The following is a 22,471-nucleotide window of genomic DNA, read 5'->3' as shown; positions in this document are numbered from 1 at the left end:
TCTCGTATGTACCCAGCCAGCAGAAGCAGGCTGCATTATTGAAAGATGGCTGGAATCAAGGAAAATTGAATCAATGCAGTACAACAAATTTCTAAACCTGTCAAAGCAAAAACAAGACGAAATCCTCCCCCTTTGTCTTTGATTCTCCGTAAATCATAAAAACCTGATTGTCACCTACAGTTTTGTTTGTTTGCTTGCTGGTAACAGCAGAAATGGCTGGCTGTGATGCTAGAAATTTGGTGTGCAGAATTTCACATCTACCCTTAAAATGGTTCTGCAGTCCATCTGCTCCAGAAGAGCATTTGCCAGGAATGTCCTCTAGGGACGAAGTCTGTGGCTTCCAGGGGAGGCTTTGAGAGGGTGGCCTGCGCCAGGTGCAGAGGTAGATAGAACAGGGTCACAAAGACGGACATTGGAGCAGCCTGGCTGCCTAACCTAGGCAGCCACCCCTGCCTGTGTGGGGCAGTGGGAGACGCTATCTCAAAGGTGTCAGCCGGTGCTATGTGAACAGGTACTGTACCACTGCTGGGGCGGGATGCTGGAGAATGGGGCATCAGCATCCCTGTATCCCTCCCCTTCTGCCCATCCCTGCCCTTGCCACCTTAGCCCTTGGCAGCAGCATCTTTTTCTTAAGCATGTGCTGTGGGCACAATCCTAGAATTTTGGGCTGTCTTATTCTCACCCAAGTGACCAAGTGACCTTCCTCTTTTGTCTAAGGCAAGATTAGGGGCTAGCCCTATCCTATGGCTGAAAGTCCCTCAAAAGGGGGTCTCTCCAGACTGGGAAATAGTGGGGATGCGAAGGCCCGTCCACCTGGGTTCTGGACGCAATGAGTAGATTGACTCCATTGTCGGCCCGGGATCTGATGTCAACATCGAATGACTAGGTTCTCCCTCTACTCCAGGCGCTGGCTGCTAGTCAAGCATGTCCTTATCGTGTATTTTCTTCACCTCAGCACTGAGTCGGGGTGTGACTTTCCCACCAGGTGTTAGGGACAGCTCTGGAAGGTGCTCCTGGGCCTGATCCCAACCCTGCTGATTGGCTTTTCTGAGTCTTTTCCCATCAGGTGGCGTAGTAATGGGAATACAGCCAGTGCTTAGCAGGGCTCTGCTGAGATGCCTGGGTCTGGAGCAGGGCCCGTGCCTGCAGAGTGCATAGCATCACTGTCTCCACCGTCTACCTCTCCCTGGGGCTGGGGCTGGGGCAGGAGGCAGTGTCCGCCCGTCCAGGTCTGCAGCTGAGGGATGCCATCGGGGCTGTCAGAGCTTGTTCTGTTTCTCGCTGTCAGTCTTGGTAAGAAGCCAGCCTGCATTTGGCGCTGAGTTACACTAAAGTGCTTTATGGAGGAGAAGGAGGAGAGGGCGGGCAGCGTGGTGGGAGGTGGGCACTGCAAGAATGGTGTCCCTGGGAACCCATGTCCCTGGGGCTGACACAGTGGGTGCTGCCTGGGCCGGGACAGCTGTTTTTCTCTGTTTCTTCCCCTGGGGGCCTGGCCGCCTTGGTGAAGAAGCCCCGGGCTGTTAGAAATGTGCTCTGCTTACTGTTTGTATATACTCTTGTTAAACCACGCCCCAAACAAAACTAAAAGAGTCCTCAAGGCAGGGATTACCCCTAATTTTTTATCTATTTATTTATTTTGTGGCAGTGGGCACCTGACACACAGTGTGGGGTCAGAAGATAACTTGCTTAAGTCTGTTCTCTCCTTCCATCATGGGAGCTCCAGGGATAGAACGCAGGTTTTCACGCTTGGCGACAAGCCTCCTTCCCCAGTGAGCCATCTCACTGGCCCAAATAACTACCTTTGAATTTGGGGCACAGGCTAAAGACCTGAACATCTCCTAAGATCCTGCCCCTGGCTCTTTCCCACAGTGGGGAACAAGGCGTCCAGCCACCCTGCAACAGAAACCTGGACTGCGGTGGAGAGAACAGGGAGTCCCTGGCCCTAAATGAACTGTCAGCAGGTGGCTCCTGGGGAACACAAAGACCACATGTGGCCTGATAGACCCCTCCCTGCCGCCTGCCCTTGGGGGGCTCAGCTGGAGGGCAGCCAGTCATTCTGTCCATCCAACATTAGGCTGAGTATCTGAGTCATTGTTGTATTACTATGAAGAGACGCCATGACCAAGGCAACTTATAGAAGAAAGCATTTGTGGAAGGCTGGCTTACACTGTCTGAGGGTGAATCCAGGCAGGAAGTGTGGTGGCATGCCCGCAGGTGCAGGAAGTGTGGTGGCAGGCTGGCCGGCAGGCGCAGCACCGGAGGGAACAGTAGCTGAGCACTCTGTCTGATCCACAATCTCCTGGCAGAGGAAGACTCAGTCTGCTTGGGCTTTTGAAACCAATGCCCACCCCGGTGACACACCTCCTCTGACAAGGCCACGCCTCCTCTGACAAGGCCACGCCTCCTCTAACAAGGCCACGCCTCCTCTAACAAGGCCACGCCTCCTCATAGTCCCAAACTCTTCCACCATCTAGGGACCAAGTATTCAAATATACAAGCCTGTGACAGCCATTTCCATTCAAACCACTTCACGGAGCATGCTCTCCTGACACCCCACCCAGCCATGGGGATTTTCTGAAGCTCAGCCCAGCCCTGTTTGCCACTCACCTTTCCCAGCAGGTCTGCCATGGGGCCGCTGGCCTTGTCAGCCTAAGAATAGTTAGAAACCAAGCAAGAACCTCAGACAAATGGCGGCACCAAAAAGCTCACACCAGCTGCTAGCAGACACCTGCCTGGTGCAGGGACCACCACTGCCTTGACATACAGTGAGTCCCACAGTGCTGCACAGCAATGTATACACTCAGGGACGAGTGCAATGTTATCCCGGCAGGCAGGGAACATGAAGGAAACAGCATGCCTGACTTGCAGCATGACCAGCCTATCAGCACTCAGACTCCATGTTCCACAGGTTCCCTTGTTATGTTGATGGTGGGGGTGACGTGGTATCATGGACGGAACAACGTGGAATCTGCGTGTCTACGGTCAGGTACCATGTGATGATGGTAGAGGTTACATGATGCTTTTATAGGCAGGACATGGGTGTGCAGTGCACATGTCTGTGGTCAAGTATCATGTGTTGATCTAAGTGATAAGGTGTCATGGACAGTCTGCCTGTGTAGATACCACATCTACCGTAGTTGTTTGGTGGTTTGAGTCAGGGTCTCAGTATATAACTCTAGCTGGTCTTGAACTTACAGAGGGCTGTGCAGGCCCTGCATGCGCAGAGGCAGACCAGGATGCCAGCAGGTGGCTCCAGGGTCCTCCTCTCGCTTTCCCACTTCATTGTTTTGAGCCAGGGTCTCTCTCAGAGCCTAAATCTTGTTGGAAGCCAGCAGGAATCCAGTGGTCATCTCATCTCTGCATCCGTGCCTAGACTTCAGACAAGTCCCTTTGCCTCCCCAACCCCAGCTGGAGGGCAGGCCTCACGGGACCCATAGCGTAGTGTCAGCATCGGGCACCTCACAGCTGGCGGAGACCTTCAAGTGCCTCCGCTCTCACATCCCCAGACTTCCTGGCAGTGCGGCACATAGAGTCCTTATATCACAGGAGACACCCAGGAAAGGTGGTGCGTAAAACACGTACCCTCGAGCAGCATGGGGGCAGGGGCAGGGGCGTGGAAAAGACAGAGCCTCAGCACTCAGGCACACACCGAGATGTGGCGGCCGAAACCGATGAAGCCATGGTTAATATAGCAACTCAGCTGCCTCTCTCGCCTCTCAGAGCTTGGCCACGCACTCCTGTCTGCTCATCTTCACAGAGGCCTCCCAGCAGGATACCTGTTGATTGGGTCAAGGCAAGAGAGTGGTTTTTCTGTCTCTCCTTCCCATGAGACGTGACCACGGAGTCACAGCAAAGTTTTCTGGCCTGACACAGTATGTCTTCCATCTTGTCTTCTTGCCTCTGTGGGAAGGTACTGTCTCCACAAAGCCACACTGCCCACCCCGCCTCTGCCCCAGCACAAGCTGCTCCATTGAGGATCGAGTTAAACATGCAATTCCACAGCGATCCGTGATGAATCCTCTTCCCTCGGAGTGAGTAGATGGGCATATAAATATTCCCCGGCTCCGCGCTCCGCTCTTTATTTCCCTTGTAAGCAGTTGTCCCATTTCTCCATCTGATGGATTCCCTGTCACAGCTAGGGTGGGCGTGCCCCGGCTGTCGCTGTCCCGTTTCCTTCCACCTGCCTGTGCTGCCATGGGCCTCCACCCCAACCCGACCAACCACACCACCCGCTCCATCCCCGGGCTCATGGGCTGAGATGCAAGCCTTGAAGGCTCCTCTGACACAGACACAGACCTTTTAAATCAGAAGCAACGACCCCTGTAATGAGAGGGCAGGGGCACAGGGACGCCGGTCTCTGCAGACTCCGTGTGAACAGGCTCCCCAGAACCCTTCGCGAGGTACCTGGGGCTGCGGCTGGGGGCTCTCTCATTCGCCTGCCTTGCTTCCTGGTGGAACAGACAGCCTCCATTTTCAGAGGACTTGGAAGCTGAAGAAGGAGAGTCTCATTAGCAGAGGGACCATCTAATATTAATCACCCCTTAAAATTGACAAGGGAGGCAGCTCATTTAACCACTTAATTGCTACAGGTTTTTATGGGCTGCTGTTTGCAGACATATTTAATGAAGAAGTTATAAATCTAAGAGAGCTTAAAATTTTAATTTTATCCCTAAATATTATCCTTGTTCTCGAGTTTGTAGTCAGGCCTCAGGAGTGTAGTCACGTGAGATACTCTTTAAATGAACATATTTGCTAACTGGCATGATTTCAGTTTTTAAAACATTGGTTCCAGCAATTAGGCCTTTTTTTTTCCAGTTCCCAAATGACTAGAGGAATTCGTCTTGATTATAATTGCTCTTAGCCACGCATATCTAATTTGTGTCTTTTTAAGTGTTAATTAGTAAACAGTTTGAGCTGACATCTTTATGTGTTTGCGTGTTGAAAAATGGGGCTGAGTGCGTATTTAGCTTGGGGCCGGTCCCGCTAGCATTTACGTCACGACTCAAAGGTGAAATTAGTGGAACCACATTTGGCAGCATGAGGTTAAAAGAATTTTCAAATTCAACTTCTAGATGTCCACTTCGTTAGGGCCTCTTCAAATGAACGAGGCAGGGTGGCCAGGGAGCCGTGACTGCTGGAGGGAGGCCAGGTAGGTTTTGCATTCATAATGAAATGGCAGAGTCCCAATTTTATCACAGTAAAGTGCTCAGATCCAGCCCAGTTGTTCCTTCCTTTCTGCTTTTGGAAAGCTTTCCTTGTGCTTATGAGTGTGAACTGTTTTGATGGCGGTTGAGTTGCAGCCACAGAAATGTGTGGTCCCTTTGCACCATCTACTGGCCGTTCCTTGAACTGCACTGGATTGCATGGCTGCCTCTGCTAGGTAAGATGCTCTTCACCCTCTGTCCTTTCAACAGCTTCATCATCGGCCAGGAAGGCGAAATATTTGGAAAAACAATTCTTCCTACGTCGTGCATCAAGTGTGATTAATGCAGTAGACGCTTGTAAGCTCCTGTATATTCTCCCAAGGCCCCAGCTACCATCCAAATGTTTACAGAGCTCACACTGGCTTGAGACCATTCCTGCTCAAAACAAAGAAACTCCAAAAGATGGTGCATGGTGAGGCAGGGGCGTGGCCATCAGCTGACCGCACCAGTTTATACTGTGCCTCACTGCACCATCAGCACACATGCAGGGACTGCAGCTACAAAGAAACATCTTAAATGTGTTAAAGAACCTAGTAGGTGGGTTAACTGGCATTTATGAAGGCTCTAAAGAGTCATTCCAAAGTGTGAGGGGTGTCGGTCCCCCCAGCACACCCTGCTGACCTCAGGCATACACCCGCGGCCCATGCCGCAGAGCAGCGCTGATCCGATCCTCTCCCGCTGAGGGGACCTCACTGGTATGGTGCCGTTTGCAGCAAACTTGGGGCCCCTCCCAGCTGGAGGTCATTAGGGGGGGTCTTGATTCCTCTGTACCTCACTTTCTGAGGCAGCATCTGCACTGAGCCTGCCGCCCACTGGTTGAGCTGGGCTAGCTTTGCCAGTGAGCTCTGGGCTTCTACTGGGCTCTCGGTGGGTGCTTGTGATCTGACCTCAGTTCCTCGTGCTTGCATGATGGACACTTTCCCAACTGAGCTAGCTCTTCCTGCCCAGGCATCAGCCCTAAAATCCTATGTGTTTTTCCCTACACGCACACGCATAAAAACACAAACTCAGAAACACGGGAAGTAAAGAGTGAATGTCCCCTGCTGCCTACCTCAGACACACACAGTCACCGTCCTGTAACCCGCCTCCCGCCCCTGCTCGTTCTAAGTCCTTCCTCTTCATGCCCACGATAAATGTAGCCTTCCCTTCATCAAAGAGGCTTCTTTTGCTGCAGATGGGGACTGATTCAGAAGCCACAGCTGGCCAAAATTCAGTTTCTACCCATTCCTTCTGCTGGCTGTATTCCCTGCCTTTAAAAATAACAAAACACTTTTCAAGAAGTTTATACAAGAATACTGTATTTCTATCACTATACTCCCCTTCAGCTTCTCCTGTTTCTTCCACTCCATTTCAACCTCATGACTCTTCAATTACACACACACACACACACACCCTCCTGAGTCCATTGAGTATTGCTGGTTCGTCCTGTGTTAGGGATGACCGCATGGGTTGGCTGACCACATAGGACTGTAACCTATCAGGGGCTCATCTTCTAGACGACCGGCTCCATCTTTCAGCGGTCACTACTTGCTGATAGCTCTTCCTCTAGTGCTGGAGCCCTGTGGGATTTCCCCACCCACGTTGGGATGTCAGCTAATGGCATCACCGGGCAGGTCTTGTTTGAGCAGCCACGTTGTCGAGTTTTAACCAGTACACCTACCTCTCTTGTAGCTGGCATCCTGGCTCAGTGGCTTTGACAGTGTCCCCTCCTCTGTCCCCCTCCCCATGCTGTGTGTCTGTAGTGTTCCTCGAATCTTTAGGGTACAGGTTCTATATCTTTATCAGCTGGGCCTGGGCACCCACAGTCAGGCGGTCTCTGCATTTTGGCCAGCTGTGGTTTCTGTAATGGTCTGGTCTCCTGGATGAAGAGTGCGAGCCACGCTTATCTGTGGGCACAAGGGGAAGGATTTAGAACGTTGACAGTAGCACGTTCCTTTCTGGGGTCCATGGTCCCACCGGCCACAGGTGCTTAGTTGCCTGGGTTTACAGTATCAGGCAAGAGGGTCCTCATACTGAGCAGGCGTAGATTGACTATTACCTCTGGGGTACAGGCCCACTGCTGCCGTGGCTGCATCTTTCCATGCCGTTTCTTGGCGCCTCACAGGCTTTCCAGCTGAGGAGGATTTTCCTTCTCTTCTCCCTGCCAGCCCAGGTAGCACCTTGTCTATTTGCGGGCTAACCCCAGGGGAGAGGCTTCCACTCAGCTCCAGTGTTACCTTCCAGCTCTCGGAGGTGAACAAGAACCCAGCAACAAGCTGTATAGTAGCTCAGAGTTCTCATGCTTGGCACTGGGGGTTAGTCTTTGGCTTTGTGGGGTACATCCTCACCCCCCATGCCACACCCCTGTATGTATGTACTTAGCCAGTCACCTGCTGAGTGAATTTGAGGTCATCCCCAGTGACTCTCTCTCAGTATGTGATACTTGATTTGCTGTGTGTGTGTGTGTGTGTGTGTGTGGCTTTGCTCCCCTGGGTGTGGCTTTCTTTAGAAGGGAAAATTTAGTTTGCTTTCCAAATGGCAATGGGCCCACTTAAGCCCCAACCAAAGGGCCACAAGGCTAGCTCTCGCTACATCCCAACCCAGCCCAGAGACACCGTGCGAGCTACTCTAGAGGGGACGGTCCCCACGGTGGTCCCCACACTGTCTGTTGTCATCACCGGCTGTCCGCTGCCTGCTTACTTGGTGCTCCTGATGTGGTGGCTTTTCTCCGGCTTATGCAATATTCATCCTCCCTCCCTTTCCCCCACCTTCCCATCCTTGGGGTGCCTGGGGGTGCACTCACCCATGCAGAGATCTGGGCAGCGTCCAGAGGTGAGCATCAAGTGTCCTCTCTGTCACCCTCCACCTAACACGTGAGATAAGGTGTCTCATTGAACCTGGAGCCAGCTGGCCTGTGAGACCCAGGGACGCTCCTGCCGCTGCTGGGCCGTGGGCTTTACAGGAGCACACTGGCAAGCTCGGCTGCGTGAGGTCTGGGGAGCCACACTCGGGTGTTCGTACACACACAGCAAACACGGCCCTCTAAGCCAGTGGTTCTCAGCCTTCCAAGTGCTGCCGTCCTTGATACAGTTCCTCTAGTTGTGGTGACTCTCAGTCATAAAACCATTTTGTTGCTACCTCATAACTATAGTTTGCTACTGTTATGATGATATTGTAGATATTTGATTTGCAGGACATGCAACTCCTGTGAGAAGATTGTCTGATCCCAGTGGGGTTGCAACCTGCAGGTTAAGAACCACATTTCTAAGGCATTTTTGCTTTTTGTTGCTTTTTAGTGATACTTTTATTAATTCTTTGAAGTTTTCATAGGATGTATTTTGAATATATTCAGTCCCCAACTCCCCCCATTTTCACCCTCCCACCCCTTCCCACCCAACTTTGAGGTTTCTGGGGTTTGTTTTTTGGTTTTGTATTTCCATTGAGTCTGGCTTGTGCTACCTAACTAGGCTTCTGTGACAGTCGCATCAGCCACAGTGTGGTCATCCACGAGAGGTCACATCTCCCTCTTCCAGCAGCTATCAAAGGCCAATACTTTTCATCTAGGAGTGGGATTTCATGTCCGCCGTAACCCCTGATGCGAGGCTTCTGTCCGGCCTTAGCACACCAGCACAGCTGTGAGCTCATGTTTGTCCTGTTGTCTGGGAAACACCATTTCCTTGATGCTACCATGGGCCTCTGGCTGCTTCTGTTTAAGAATTTATTTTTAGTTTCATGGGGATGTGGCATATGCTTGTGAGTGCACCTGAAGAAGACAGAGGTGACAGACCCCGCCGCAGCTGGAGTCCCAGGCACTGGGGACAGAACAACAGACTGTGGGTCCTCTGCTGGGGACCATCTCTCCAGCCCCAACTGCTGGCTCTTAGAAGTCTTTCGGGCCCCCTCTTCCTCGGCCTTGCTGAGGGGTGTGACACAAATGGCCCCTTTAGGGCTGGGCTTTCCAGTCTCTTATTCTCTGTGTTCAGTGTTTGGTTCTTGTTATCTACTGCAAGGAGATTGGAGATACTTCCCTGATTGGAGAGGATGTCTTCCCCTCTCATGCTGACCCCACCCTCTCAAGCTGACTCCACCCCTCTCAGTTGGACTCTGCCCCTCACAGACTCCTCCCCTTGCGGACCCCACCCCTCTCAGTTGGATCCCACCCCCGCTCAGTCGGACTCCACCCCTCTCAGGCTGACTCTTCCCCTCTCAGTCGGACCCCTCCCCTCTCAGGCTGGCCCCACCCCTCTCAGACTGACCCCTCCCCTCTCAGTCGGACCCCACCCTCTCAGTTGGACCCCTCCCCTCTCAGGCTGACCCCACCCCTCTTATTTTTAAGAGCCCTTTATCCTTTAAAGATGGCAACCTTGGGGCTGGGGAAATGCTTTGAATTCTGTTTTCATGGCATTCTTACAATAAAAACCACCGCATCCCTTCTGTATTTATATTTTAAAATACTAAAATATTAAACACTTACCAACTCCTTGATCCATTTGGCATGTACTAGAAAGTAAAAAGTTGGCTTTATTTCTAAGGCTTCGGCAGCTTTCCGATCATTTTCTCCTGTGAGCTCTCTGTCTCTTTCCCCATCTTTCCATGTGCAGTTGGGGCTTTCCCCGAGCCTCGGTTCTGCCTTGCTCTGTGATACACTCTCACATACGGTGGGTTAGTTGAGTTCCCTCTGCGCCCCTGGGATTCTCCTAATTAGAGGCATAATTCCATCTGAACCTTCCATCCAAGGAGGGGCGATTGTACAACTGTTTTGTTGTTTTGTTTTATTTTGAGAGAGGGTCCCGATCGATGTATGGTCCAGGCTGGCCTTGAGCTCATGAATCCCCTGCCTCCGCCTCAGAGACCTGGAATTACAGACGTGTGCCACCACCACTCCATCTTCCATCAGCAGTTTTCAGTCATTGTTTATTTTGGACGCTTGCGCACAGAGGGCAGACGGCACTTTGCGCCCTTCCACCATGTGGTCCAAGCGTGGAACTCAGGTCGGCAGGCTTGGTAGGCAGCAGGCACCTGTACCTGCTGAACCATCTCACCATCTGCCTGAGGAGTGGGGTCCACCCGGGAGGGGTGGGATCCGACTGAGGGGGTGGGGTCTGACTGAAAAGGGAGGAGTCTGCCAGAGAGGGGAGGGGTCTAGTTATCCCCCAATCAGGGAAGATCTTGCAGTAATAACACGAGCCACCAAGCACTGAACCCACAGTGAATGAGACTGTGGAGAGCCCAGTCCTAGAAGGGCTATCACAGGCCTCCCCAAGGTTCTGTTTTTGTTAGACTGTACCAAACTCTTGGATAACAGGATGGCTGACATTTTGCATGCACGTCCCCCTGCTTCCCCTGGTCTTTGCGTATTGGCCAAAGAGCTTTCTTTAATGAGTTCTCGTGTGTTTCTTTCTGTTGTTCTTTTGAGATGGGATCTCAAATAGCCCAGGCTTCCCTTAAACTCTGTATCTAGCTGAGGGTGATCTTCAACTTCTGGTCCTCTTGTCTTGACTTCCCAGTGCTAGGTTACAGGCCTGCAGCAGCATGCCAGGTTCTTACAGTACAAGGGATCAAACCCAGGGCACCCTGTGCATTCTGGGACAGCACTGAGGACACCGCTGGGTGTTCTGTGTCTCTATGACTCCTGTCTGCAGGGCCATTGCTGGTGCCGCCTCATCTGTCACATGTGTAGAGAAAGCTCCTGGTGCTGGCTGTGGTTCTGGAGCAGGCCTCGCCTGACTTCAAGCAACAGTGACGTTGCTGTCCTTGTCATCTTACCCACCGACAAGCAGCCCAGACACTGGCCTGGCCTCTCCGCTAGTGTTACACCTGTCCCCTTCCTGGTGTGCCCCTCCCCTCAGCTGGCCCTTCCAGGTCCCCAGGCCTCTTCAGTGTCCATTATGTCACCCTGTGTGTTTGTCTTTTCTCCTGTTTGGAGGTTGGCCATGTGTTCTCTTTCCCGCACACTCTCACTCGGACGGGGTGCGGCCTCTCATCATGGCGTTCGGTCACCTGTGGACAGGGCTGTTTTCTCTCCCTGTGTGTCACCATGCAGCACCATGCCGAGTCCCCAGCTCCTCCCCCACTGTCTTTGGGGGTTTGTATGTTGCCTCTTGTGTATCTGTGTCTGTGTGAGGGTGCACTCACAGGCCAGAATCGGACCCTGTGGAGCTGGAGTTATGAACAGTGAGCCACCCAGCGTGGGTGCTGGGACCCAACTCAGCTCCCTAGAAAGAGAAGTCAGTTCTCCCAATGGCTGCGCCTCACCTCTGTGGCAGTGGTCCTCAGCCTTCCTGCTGCTGCAGTGCTGCAGTGCAGTTCATGCTGTGCTGACCCCCCCACCCCATAGATAAAACTATCTCGCTGCTACTTTGTAACTGGAATTCTGCTACAGTTATGAGCATTTTTGAGGTAGAGTTTTGCCAGGCGTTGGGCCACAGGTCGGGAGCTGCTGCTCCCTCTCTCGAGTTTTGTTGGAGGCAGCAGCACCTGAGAGTGGCTACCACAGGTTGTCAGCGTGGTGGCCTGGAGCACCCAGCATGGAGGTTAAAGGGCTGTGGGATTGTAGCTGCTGCTTTCTCTGTCAGGGTTCCGTCATCAACACACCTGCTTGTGCTAGAGCAGAGGCGAGCTGAGCAGTCGGCTTTTGCCAGTCCTTCAAAGGACGGTTTCCACTTTTTCTTCAGGTTTATGGGACTTTTACCCCGCAAGTTAAAGTAGAGCAGTCCCCCAAGCAGAGCTAGAAGTTGCCAGGCAGAGGTGACAAACTGGAGCACTACAGCCAAGATGGGGTGGCACAGGACTCCACAGAATGCCCCCTGTGGCCTTCGTCCCTGCCTGAAGGCAGAGTCTCCCCAGGTGTTTGCTGCAATGACCTACAGGAGGGAACAGACAGACAGACAGACAGCCTTGTTTTGTTATGAATTCTGAAGTGCCATCTCAACCACAACTGTGCTTCCCCGTCATCTGCACACGCATGCACGCACGCACGCACGTATGCACCCACATGTATGCACCCACACGCATGCACCCACGGTCCTGCCCAATCCCAGGCCTCCCCAGCAGGCAGGCTACCCCCACAGGTGCCTGCTGCGGGAGCACAGCAAGGGAAGGCTGTTTTGTATCCGTAGAGGAAGCTTGTTCCCATGATCTCAGCTGTGCAGCTCCTCGGCCTGTCTTTCACTTTCAACTTTTTTTTATTGGATATTTACATTTCAAATGTTATCCCCTTGCCCGGTTTCCCCTCCAGAAACCCTCTTCCATCCCCCTTCCCCCTGCTTCTATGCTGGTGTTCCCCACCTACCCACTCCCGTCTTCCTGCCCTCGAATTCCCCTACTCTGAGTCATTGAGCCTTCACCGGACCAAGGGCCTCTGATGCCCGACAAGTCCAACCTCTGCTACACATGCGGCCGGGGCCATGGGTCCCTCATGTGTAGGGACTCTCCTTGGTTGGTGGTTCTCTCAACTTTTAAGTCGTGGTACAGAGCTTTTCACCTTGCTGTGTGATGTGTCCCTGTTGCCAGTGATTGCTGCCGCCGTAATGTGGTGTCCTCAATCCTCTGCCTAGCTGAGAGGTGTGTGTGTCTCTCCAGGAGAGGCATGCAGGCTGATGGTCACTCCCTGGGGGTCAGGTAGCATGTGGCTCTGCTGAGTCCACATGGAGAGGACAGAACGGGTGCTCTGCTGCCATGCCGCTGGTCATCCCCGCCCCAGCGGGGGCCCGGCTCCCCCACTCTGTCGGTGACACTCTTGCTGGGCCTTGCTGTCACCCAGTCTGCCCATGTCTAAGGGGCAGGGGACACAGACTCACATAGAAAACATCGACAAGACATGGACCCCAGAGTCATCCTCTGTCATTTAGCCTTGCCCTTCAGTTACCTGAGGACAGTCTGGGTCCCGATGTTCCCAGCCCTGCACGCCAAGTGGAATATCTGGGGTTCTCCTTAGAGGGCAGATGCAAAGTCTAAGCTAGCCCACCCCAGGAAAGCAGTGCAGCAGGCCCGCCCCACAACAGGCCCACCCCAGTCCTTCCCAGGGTTGAGCCCAGGTCCAAGACACAGCTTGGAGAACGTGGAGCCGTGAGTGGGAAGGGCGCCTGGAAGAAGGGCAGCTCACTGGAGGCCGAGCCGTGAGGAGGGCTGAGCTCTAAGGATGTATGTATGTAGAAATGGGATACAGGTGTGAGTGCGGGCTAAACAGTGCCAGGGAGGTGGGGGTGACGGGATAGCCCAAGGGAGCTCTGCAGAGCACGCAGTGGGGGGTGACAGGATAGCCCAAAGGAGCTCTGCAGAGCACGCGGTGGACGCCTGTGTCCAGCCTTTCACCTTCTCAGCCACACAGTCAGCTACAGAGCTCATCCTTAAGAACAATATGATTGACTTCCAAAAAATTTAAAACCTTGAGCTAGGGATGGCGGTGCATTCTATTGCTACCGGCACTGCAGAAGCAGGCAGGCCTCAGTGAATGTGGACCCAGCCTGGCAAATTCCAGACTATCCAGGGCTACACAGAAGAAACCTTGTCTTAAAAAGAAAAAAGAAATAGTAAGTGAACTACCTCGTGATGTTCTAATAAGTTACTTTTTTGTTTAGACTGAGTTCATAGCTATCCTGAGCTGCCTGGTCTAGCCTCTTCTACTCCCTCTGCCCTGGCATTAGGCCATCTGTGATAGCCCAGCCTTCCACCCCTGGCCCACCTCTCTCTATTGTTCTGGACCTTTAGCTCCCTACATTCATGGCCCTACCTGAGGCCCACAGACTCCAGGACCGTCTGTGATCTGCTGCCACGCAACCTACTTTTGCTCTGGTTGTCGCCTGGCCCCATGTCCCACCTGCAGCCCATCAAGGGGTGGGCATGGGCACCTGTCCAGCTCAGCATTTGCTCCAGGTGCCCCTCTGGGCCAGGGCCAGAACTGTCCTGGCTCACAATGGGGTCTCAGGAAGGCGGACCCTTCCCGCAGCCTGCTTCTGTCTGCAGAGTGTAGGGCTAGAAAGAGACCTTCCTGCCTTCCTTATCCTCCTGTGGATACGACTGGCACTGGGTCAGGAGAGGAGGAGGGCCTGAGCAGGCCCGACTTGTGCATCCCCCACCCCGGCCCTGCCCCCTTGGTCAGTAGCAAGCACTTGTGTGTCAGGCGTGCCTCCCTTTCCATTGAAAGGACCCTGGACCTTTCGGAAATGCTGCTGCTGTCTCCATCTCTACCTCTTGGGCACAAGCACTGCTGGGTGTGTTGGCACAGATCACCCCAGTGACTCCCACAGCTCCCCTGTGAGTGGCAGGAGAAGCTAGTCCCCCCATTTCCTGGAGGCTGCAGTGACCTAGCCTCTATGATGCTGCCACCTCCTCCTCCTCCTCACACAGCACTGGTCTCGTGAGAGCAAGGGCTTGTGGAAATTGTGACCCACTGTCTGACCTGTCTGCCCCAGAGGCTGTCTACTACAAGGTCCTGGGGCCTCTGGGAAAGTCCCCTACAGAGCCTCTGACAGTGATATCTCTTTCCTAGGCCAGGCCAGCAGTTCAGTTGCGATGATAGGCTGTTTCCACCAGAGGGCGCCCTGCCCTTCACTGCTTAGCCAGACTGGGCTCTGCACACCAAATGCTTTTTAATTGAAAATATTTTTAATTCAAAAAGGATTTGCTGTTTGTACTCAAGTGCAGGTTTTCCTTATGCAGGAGACTAATGTCTTGAGTAAACAGACCCAGGCTCAAATCCACCTTCAAAGGTGCTCTCTGTTTGCCCAAGGGAGTGAAAGGGCTTCCAGAAGCGGCCCTAGTCTCTTGGGCAAACATTTTGGGGACGAAGAATCCCCGGTGGAGGACATCGTCTGTGGGAAGGTTATCCACAGCCTAAGGGGGATTATGTCGGGGGACATATGTTGAAATTTCATTTGGGGAATTAGGGAAAACAAGAGTGGGGGAGGTGACTTTTTCCAGCCAAGATAACCTAAAAAGGAAAAAACTCCAGGGAGCGGGCGGGGGCCAAGGATCTGTGTGTTGTGTCAGCCCCCAGGGTCTCCGTGTGCTTGGGCTGCAGTGCAGGAAAAGGCAAGTGTGTGCTTGCAATTCCTCCTCCTCTGAGCCAGAGTGCGAAAGAAAGGAGCATTCAGATGGTGAACTGGAAGGCAGGGCCTTGCCCCCCCCCCCAGATCCGCTCCTGTGCCTGTACCACAGGCATGGACCACACGACCCCCCACACATGGAGGCCCCACTGCCTGGCCAGCCATGCCCCCCTCCCACTACCCAGACAGCTGCAGTTCCCATCTGCCCAGCGCCAGTCTCAGGCTAGGATATTCTGGGGCCAGACCAGCCAGACAGCATTAAATGAAGAAAGTTCCACTTCCCCGTGGGCTTCCTCCCACCCTGGGAGCCCACGGCAGAGCATACTTCTGAAATGGCGGCCCTCTGCCCTGGGAGCTGGGCTCAGCACAGTGCACTTCTGAAATGGCGGCCCTCTGCCCTGGGAGCTGGGCTCAGCACAGTGTACTTCTGAACTGGCGGCAAGGCAGCTCAGGCAGTGCCTCCAACCCTGGCCCTGCTGGCACCACATGGGAGTTTTCCTTCCCTCACCGGAGAATCACTGCTGGCTTTCAAAGTGGGGTACCCAACCCTCCCTGCCCCTAGCTCCTCCTTGTGGTACACCCTCACCCACCTGGCCACCCTAGCCTCTGTCCCTCCCACTCCTACCCTCCCTACCTCACCATGGTCACATTGGTTACATGACTGGTAACTGGTTACATGATTGGAACTGACCAATTTACTCCAGTCACCTAGAAGCCACTAGAAAATGACTATTTCAGACCCACCCCAGACCCCATGACCACAACTCAAAACTGCATCCCAGCTAATGCAGGGCTGGCAGGCTCCAGGTCAGAGTCTATTGTATCTCACCTCAGAGTGTCACCTCTCCGCTGCCGCAGGACCTCCAGCCCCCACTCCACGGGTGTAGACCTATCCTCTTTGTCTTCTGACTGCATGCTGCTGTTACTGTGGTCCAGCTACCTACACACACACACGCACACACACACTCACACTCACACTGCCTCTTCCCTTGGACAGTCCAGGGACTCTCTCCCAACCATCCTTGTCCTCTCCCCAGCCTGTACCTCCTGTCTGAACTGCTGTCCTGAGGCCCAGGCCTCTGTACTATTGGGAATAGCCCCTGGCCCTCCGCCCACACACCTCTACCATCAAGCCCCCTGCACCTCTGCCCTTCCAAAGGCTCCCTTGCTTGGGCCTATGCCTTGTACAACGTCCCTAGGAGGTGGTAGTCAGTCCTGGGCCCCTCTGCCACCACCCTATGAGCCCTAAGAACAAAGTATTGCACAGCATTTATGCCTTTACAGTCTTCCCAACATGACCCCTATCCTCCAAACATTCCTCCTCACGCCCACCACTCCATCAGCCCCAGCATAGTAAGATGAAGCCAACAGAGGCTCTGTGTTCACGGACTGCATACACCAAATCAGCCACCAGGTGGCAGTGTTGTGACGACCATTGCCCACAGCATCTTGAGTAGCCAGCTGGTTGTAGCCTGATAAAATGGTGTTAACCTGAGGGGATGGTGTCCTGTGCCTTCAAGAGTCACTAGAGGGTGGAAAAGTGGCAGGGGGAGCTGTGGGTGTCCTGATAGGCTCCCCTCGTAGCCACCAGCTCTTTAGTAGAAACTGCTTGCTACCAAAGATGGGCCTGTGCCACCGCCCTGGAACTGGCTGGCCATACCCCATGTTAGAAGTGAGGCCACCAAGGTCCAGAACAGGGAGACAGGACTCACAGGTCACATGGGCGCTATCTTGAGTGGCTCCTTGGTCATGACCTCAGCTACTCCTCTGTCTCAGGGCCGCTCCCTTTGTGTGTGTGGTGAGGCTGGCACACACCCTCCTCCACAGGCTGAGTGTTGTGTGGGTGTCCGCACAGAGTGACTGAGATCAAAGACAGCAGTGCATGAACCTTTCCAGAGCCCCTGCCGCTCACCACTTCTGATCTACTGAACATGTTCGGCAAACACTAACAGAAATGCCTAACAGGGCACCCCAGGCTATCCCACAACCCCTCTTCACCTCTGCCAGGATAAGGAACCCTGTCCTGCACCCCCCAGCCCCCCATGTGGGGTCCTTTTTCTAGACATTTGCATCTTCTCAGAGTTTTCACTGAACTTGGGAGTCTTTTACTGCCAGGATTTACTCTGTAGAATTGGGGTCTCCATCCACAGCAAGAGTTAATAATCCTCCATAACCTGGCTCCTGTCAGGATGGCAGGGTGGCCAGCAGAAGGCAGGCTCACGCGCGCTGGCACCCCTCCCTCAGTAGCTGCTGCTCTGTCTGTCTGTGGCAGTGAGGGTCCCTTGGCCCTCGGGTCACTGAGGTGGCCGTCATGGATGCTGCACAGTACGGAGTCCCAGGACCTAAGGGCTGAGGGAGCCGAGTCGGGCTCGGAGTCCACGCTCAGGTCTGTCTCCAAGAGCCTGGCAGTGGTCCCTTCTTTAGGTACAACTGGAGCAGGAAGGGACTTGACCCTCAGCGTGCCACAGGCTCTTGTGAGCCTGCCAGTGACGCTGGTAGTAGACACTGCTGGTGCCAAAGCCTCACCCTGCAGAGACAGGCAGACATTGTGAAAGCTACCTGCCCATTGTCACTTCCTGAGCCTGCCTGCCTGCCTCTCCCTCTCCCTCTCTCCGGTCCCGCTCCCTCCCCCCCCCCTCGTGTGTGTGTGTGTGTGTGTGTGTGTGTGTGTGTGTGTGTCTTTCTCTGTCTCTGTCTCTCTCTCACACACAGAGTGAAATCCTACCCCAGCTCCAGTTCCCGGCCTGGTGTCTGTCCTGCAGTCGCTCTGCCTAAGGCTCAGCAGGAGCCTCCCCTCTGCTCAGCTGGGTCTTCTCTGGGGTCCTGTGGCCTGAATGCCTCTTTCCTTCTCTTGCAGTACGAGTACAGTTTCCGCACTGAGCAGAGCGCAGCAGCCCGGCTCCCACCCAGCCCCACCCGGTGCCAGCAGATCCCCCAGTCCTGAGGAGCCCACAGCCTCCTGGGGGAGAAGACATCTCCTACCCGGTGCCCAGACTACTGATGGGGTGGCTGGGGCGAGAGTCACGCCTCCCCTCACCTGCCCGTTCTGCTTGCCCTGATCACTGGCCACGAGACTCTGGGCAGCTGCTTGGTCATACATGGTCATCAGCTCGCCTGACGAGACTTCCCTGCCTCCCCAGGATCGTTGTTCATAATTGTGACTAATATATGTGCTGTTAGTGACCAGAGGCTCCTGTGTGATGACCATGTACCCCTTCCTTACCTGGAGTCACCCCTGAGGGCCCAGGCTCATACTCCAGCCACCCAGTGACACCCACTGGCTCCCCTTCAACTGACCATCACCCACCATGGAAATCCCACAAAGCCACCGGCTCCCTCCTGGTAGACTCCAGGGTTGATTGCTTCACTTAGGACCCTGCAAGATGCACTGGCCTCTGAGCCCGCTATCTAGGAGCAAGCGCCATGGTCAGCAGGCTCCAGCGGCCCATGTGCATTTCATGATGGCACTGCAGAAACAGGACTAAGATGCACTTGAGACAGCCGGGGACTCTCCCCCCCCCCCCCCCCCCGCTCTACACACTGGACGCCCAGAGAGCACAGACGTACCCCGCTCTCTACGGAGGTGACTGGGTGCCTACCTGGATGGAAACTTGGCTGCTAGGGTACTGTGCCCAGCCACAGGTGCCAATCCCCACAAAGGGCTCATCTGTGGAGCACCCACCTGCCGACAGCAGCTCCATATGCCTCTGCCTGGTGCCCTGACCCGGGGGCAGCTAGCACACATGCGCTGAGAAGAAAGGTACAAGGGCACCAACTCGTCACAGCCAGACCCACCCCACCATCTAGAAGGCGTCTAAAAGCCCTTCTGTCCCAGGCCTCAGAATTTGGGCCAGGACATTTCACAGGTGTCCACCTGAGGTGCCAAGTTGAACCCTCCACATGTCGCCGTGAGAACAGCAGCCACCGCTGCCCAGATCTCAGCCTCACCACGATGCGCTGCTTTGCCACCATTGGCTTTTAGGTCTGGCATGACGCCGGTCCCTGGAGCATCTGTGGATATGAAGATCTGCCCAGTGGCCATGTCCAGCTGGTACAACCTCTCCAGTTACAGCTCTGTAGAGACAGCCACAGGCAGCTGGGGCAAAAGGTGCAAAAGAATCAGGAGCAAGAACAAGCCAGCAGGTGGCAGGGGCTGAGGCAGGGCCAGAAATACCTCACCAACCTACGCCAGCCCCTCCGCTGCAGATCCGCAGGCCCTGTGCAGACCACCCTTCCTTCCCAGGCAGCCAGTCTCTGCTTGAGGGCACTTCATTTCTGTGTGTCAGGAAGGCTCACCTTGCTTCCTCCCCTCAGACACGAGCACGTCCTATGGGGTCCCATCGCCCCCTTGCCTCTGGGCTCCGCATCCTCCGGCTAGCGGAAGTCATGAAAAGGTGGCGCCGCAGAGGCCCACGGAGTCAACATAGGCATCTCTAGCAAGACCTAGAGCCATGCTGGTGCTCAAAGGAGCTAATGAACTGACCCCAGATGGTGCCACAAGCTGGGGGTCCCAAGGACCCGTGTCTGCTGCTGCTAGTGACACATCAAGTGGCTTGTGTGTCCTGAGGCCCAGAGGGGACAACCACCATAGTCTGAGTTAACCGGGAAGGTCGGGCACAAAGCTCTGGACTCTCCTGACCACTTCACTTAAGTCCGTACACTTTGGCCACCTCTTTCCATTCCTCAGTTATGAAATCACCTGTCACATGACGCAGGTGACCCTCCTCTTCTTTGGAGGAGAATGTGGCTTCTCTTCAGCTCTCGCAGGTCCTGGGAGTTCAAAACCTCAGAATGTGGACTTGTTAGTGATTCAGACGGCCAAGCGAGGAGACTCCTAGAGAAAGGCCCAGAGCTCCGCAGCCCACGCATGCACTCCCACGGGACTCGGCCACTGGGCGGAGGGCAAAGCCTGTGCTCTGAGGGGCCTGGAGCAGTCTCCGACCGATGCTGCAGACTTAGAAGAACCCTGACTGAGAACGCTGCAGCACTGACAGCCTCTAGCTTTTGAAGTGTTGACGATTTGGTGTCTGGTAGGTTCTAGGTTGCACCCACCTCCTGGTTTCTTGTGTCCTGGTGATGGTGATGGCCGTGTGTGCGTGCCCATGTCCGCCTTGTATGGACCTGGCACAGGCAGACCTGGGAGGTAGGGCTGTGGCTCACAGCAGCACTGAGTGGCCTTTGGGTACCGTGTGGCAGGCACACAGATGAGCACAAGGATTCGCTAGGTGACAAGAAGAGCATGGCCTCTCCCGTGGGTCCCCCTCCCCTGCCAGCGTGTCCCACAACTACTGCTGTCCCTGCAAGCACACACATCTCTCTTGAAATGGCTAACCAGAGCACAGTTCCCTGTCCCCAACATCCCCACCCTGAAAAGTTGGTTCCTTCCTAAGGGCCTTGGAAATGGCACTTGGGTGACAAACATGGGGGGAGTAGGGGAGGTTCCAGGCTCACTTGCAAATTTATCATAAGACCAAATCTAAGAATTCATGTCAGCCTAACTCTGTCACATGGAGAGGTGAGAGCCCCACTGTCCTCAGGGGATGTGAGAGAGCTGTGACTCTTCTTCCTGGTGGTCAGCAGCGTGACCAAGGTCATGCCGAAGCCCCTCTGTCAGAAGCACATCCAGCAAGGGGGCTGGGGGCTGAGCACACACACCCTCCCTTCCACTGGGCTTGGCAATCTTAAGCACATTTCCTGTCATTCCCCGAAACAAGCCCAACAGTGGGTGCTCTTTGTCCTGTCACACAGGAGCCTGAGGCGTGTCTATAAGCTGCAAGGGACACAGCCAGAATCTGACCCCAAAGCCCCTGGGCTAACCACTGGCCTTTGTGTCCATCCCCATGGGCTTTCTTTTGCCATGGAGATGTCGTCACAGCATGACCGTGGGAGCCGCGGGTTCCTGGCGTGGGTCAGGCTGAGAGTCTGATTGTCCTGTGTGTCCACCCACTCCCAAGGGCTCCCCAGCCTGAGAGCATCTCACGCCACATTTGTGGCCTCCTGGCCAGGGAGGAGGTAGAAAAGGGCCTGGCTGGGCTGCTGGGCCGTGAAGGGCTGGAATCACGGAAGTAGTGTCCAGCTGAGCCGCAGAGCCGGATAGAGAGGCTGGGCTCCCGTTCCTGCACCCAGCTCCCTCAGGTGACCCGGTGCCCAGCCTTCTCCACCTGCTCTGGGCATGAGTCCCTGAGCACCTGCAGCATCTGCGCCAGGAGACCAGGCTTTGTCCCCTTCAAAAGCTTGTGAGCCGCTGGGCCACCATGTGGCGCTGGGACAAGGACCTTAGGCGCAACTGCCTTCCTGTGTATTTATACAAGGTGACTGCTTAGCAACGGGAAGTCTCACTGTGTGACTGTATCTTAATATGATTTGTTAAATAAATGTTTGTTTTAACCTCCTTTCCCTAGTCTGCTGTTATTTTTAAAGCCACCAGAGGTCAGTGTCCCTCAAAGGAGGCCCTCTGCCTAGCTGCAAACTGTCCCTCCTGCTTTCCAGAGTTCCTGGGGGCCAGGTAGCTACGACCCTAGCCTTTCAGAGGGAGCTGGCAGGGGATGTGGAGGCCTCGGCATGGGTAACATCCCTGACCCTCAGAAGCTCCCGGTAGCCGAGTGAAGAGCAAGGCCTGAGGGGACACAGAGGCTCCTTCAGTCAGTCAGTCAGTCGCTGTCCTGCCTCAGGACAAAGCTGCCCTGCTTGGGGCCTGTTCTGACAGCTCACACGCCATGGGTTGCCACTGTGAACCTGCAGAGAAGGCTGCGGGTCACACACACGGAGGCTCCTTGTGAGGGACCTGCAGTTTCATTATTATCACAGTGCCCCTCACCTCCTGCCTGTGACCTCTGCATCTCTGATCCGTCTCACAGTCGGACTGGCTGCCTGCAGTTTAGCACACCCCAATCTCGGTGGGGAGGAGCTGGAATGGTAATCTTTGATTCTCCAAGACTTAGGGCACCTCAGACCTACTGGATCCACTTTCCAAACCCAGCCTCCGTCTAAGAATCCTTTTCCCACACAGCAACGTCCTTCCCCCACATCTTCAAGGTGAGCCCGGTCTGGATACTTCAGCAATGGCACTCATCTGACAGAATGAAGGTCCCCTCCCTGCAGAGCCCCCTTGGCAGGAAGATGTCATAAGGACAAACATGTTGAGCACATGGCTGAGTGACAGGGGGACCCCTTGCTGGGGCCTGTGCGGAATGCAAAGTTCCTCCCATGTCCTGCATCTGAACACTGGGAAGGAAATACAAG

General features: G+C 54.5%; 1 protein-coding gene across 1 annotated transcript in view; it reads left to right on the top strand.

Annotated features, from left to right (window-relative positions):
- Window positions 1-21,621, top strand: part of Mvb12b (multivesicular body subunit 12B) — a 155,949-nt gene extending 134,328 nt beyond the window's left edge. Inside the window, exon 10 of the mRNA XM_052182243.1 lies at window positions 18,087-21,621. Within this exon, the coding sequence (XP_052038203.1) occupies window positions 18,087-18,173 (87 nt within the window). The 3' untranslated portion in view covers window positions 18,174-21,621. The remainder of the gene's footprint in view (window positions 1-18,086) is intronic.
- Window positions 21,622-22,471: the final 850 nt, after the last annotated feature.

The sequence above is a fragment of the Apodemus sylvaticus genome, chromosome 5, assembly GCF_947179515.1.
Source record: "Apodemus sylvaticus chromosome 5, mApoSyl1.1, whole genome shotgun sequence".
Classification (NCBI taxonomy): Eukaryota; Metazoa; Chordata; class Mammalia; order Rodentia; family Muridae; genus Apodemus; species Apodemus sylvaticus.
Note: the sequence above shows the minus strand (reverse complement) of the source record. Positions and strands in the feature narration are given on the sequence as shown.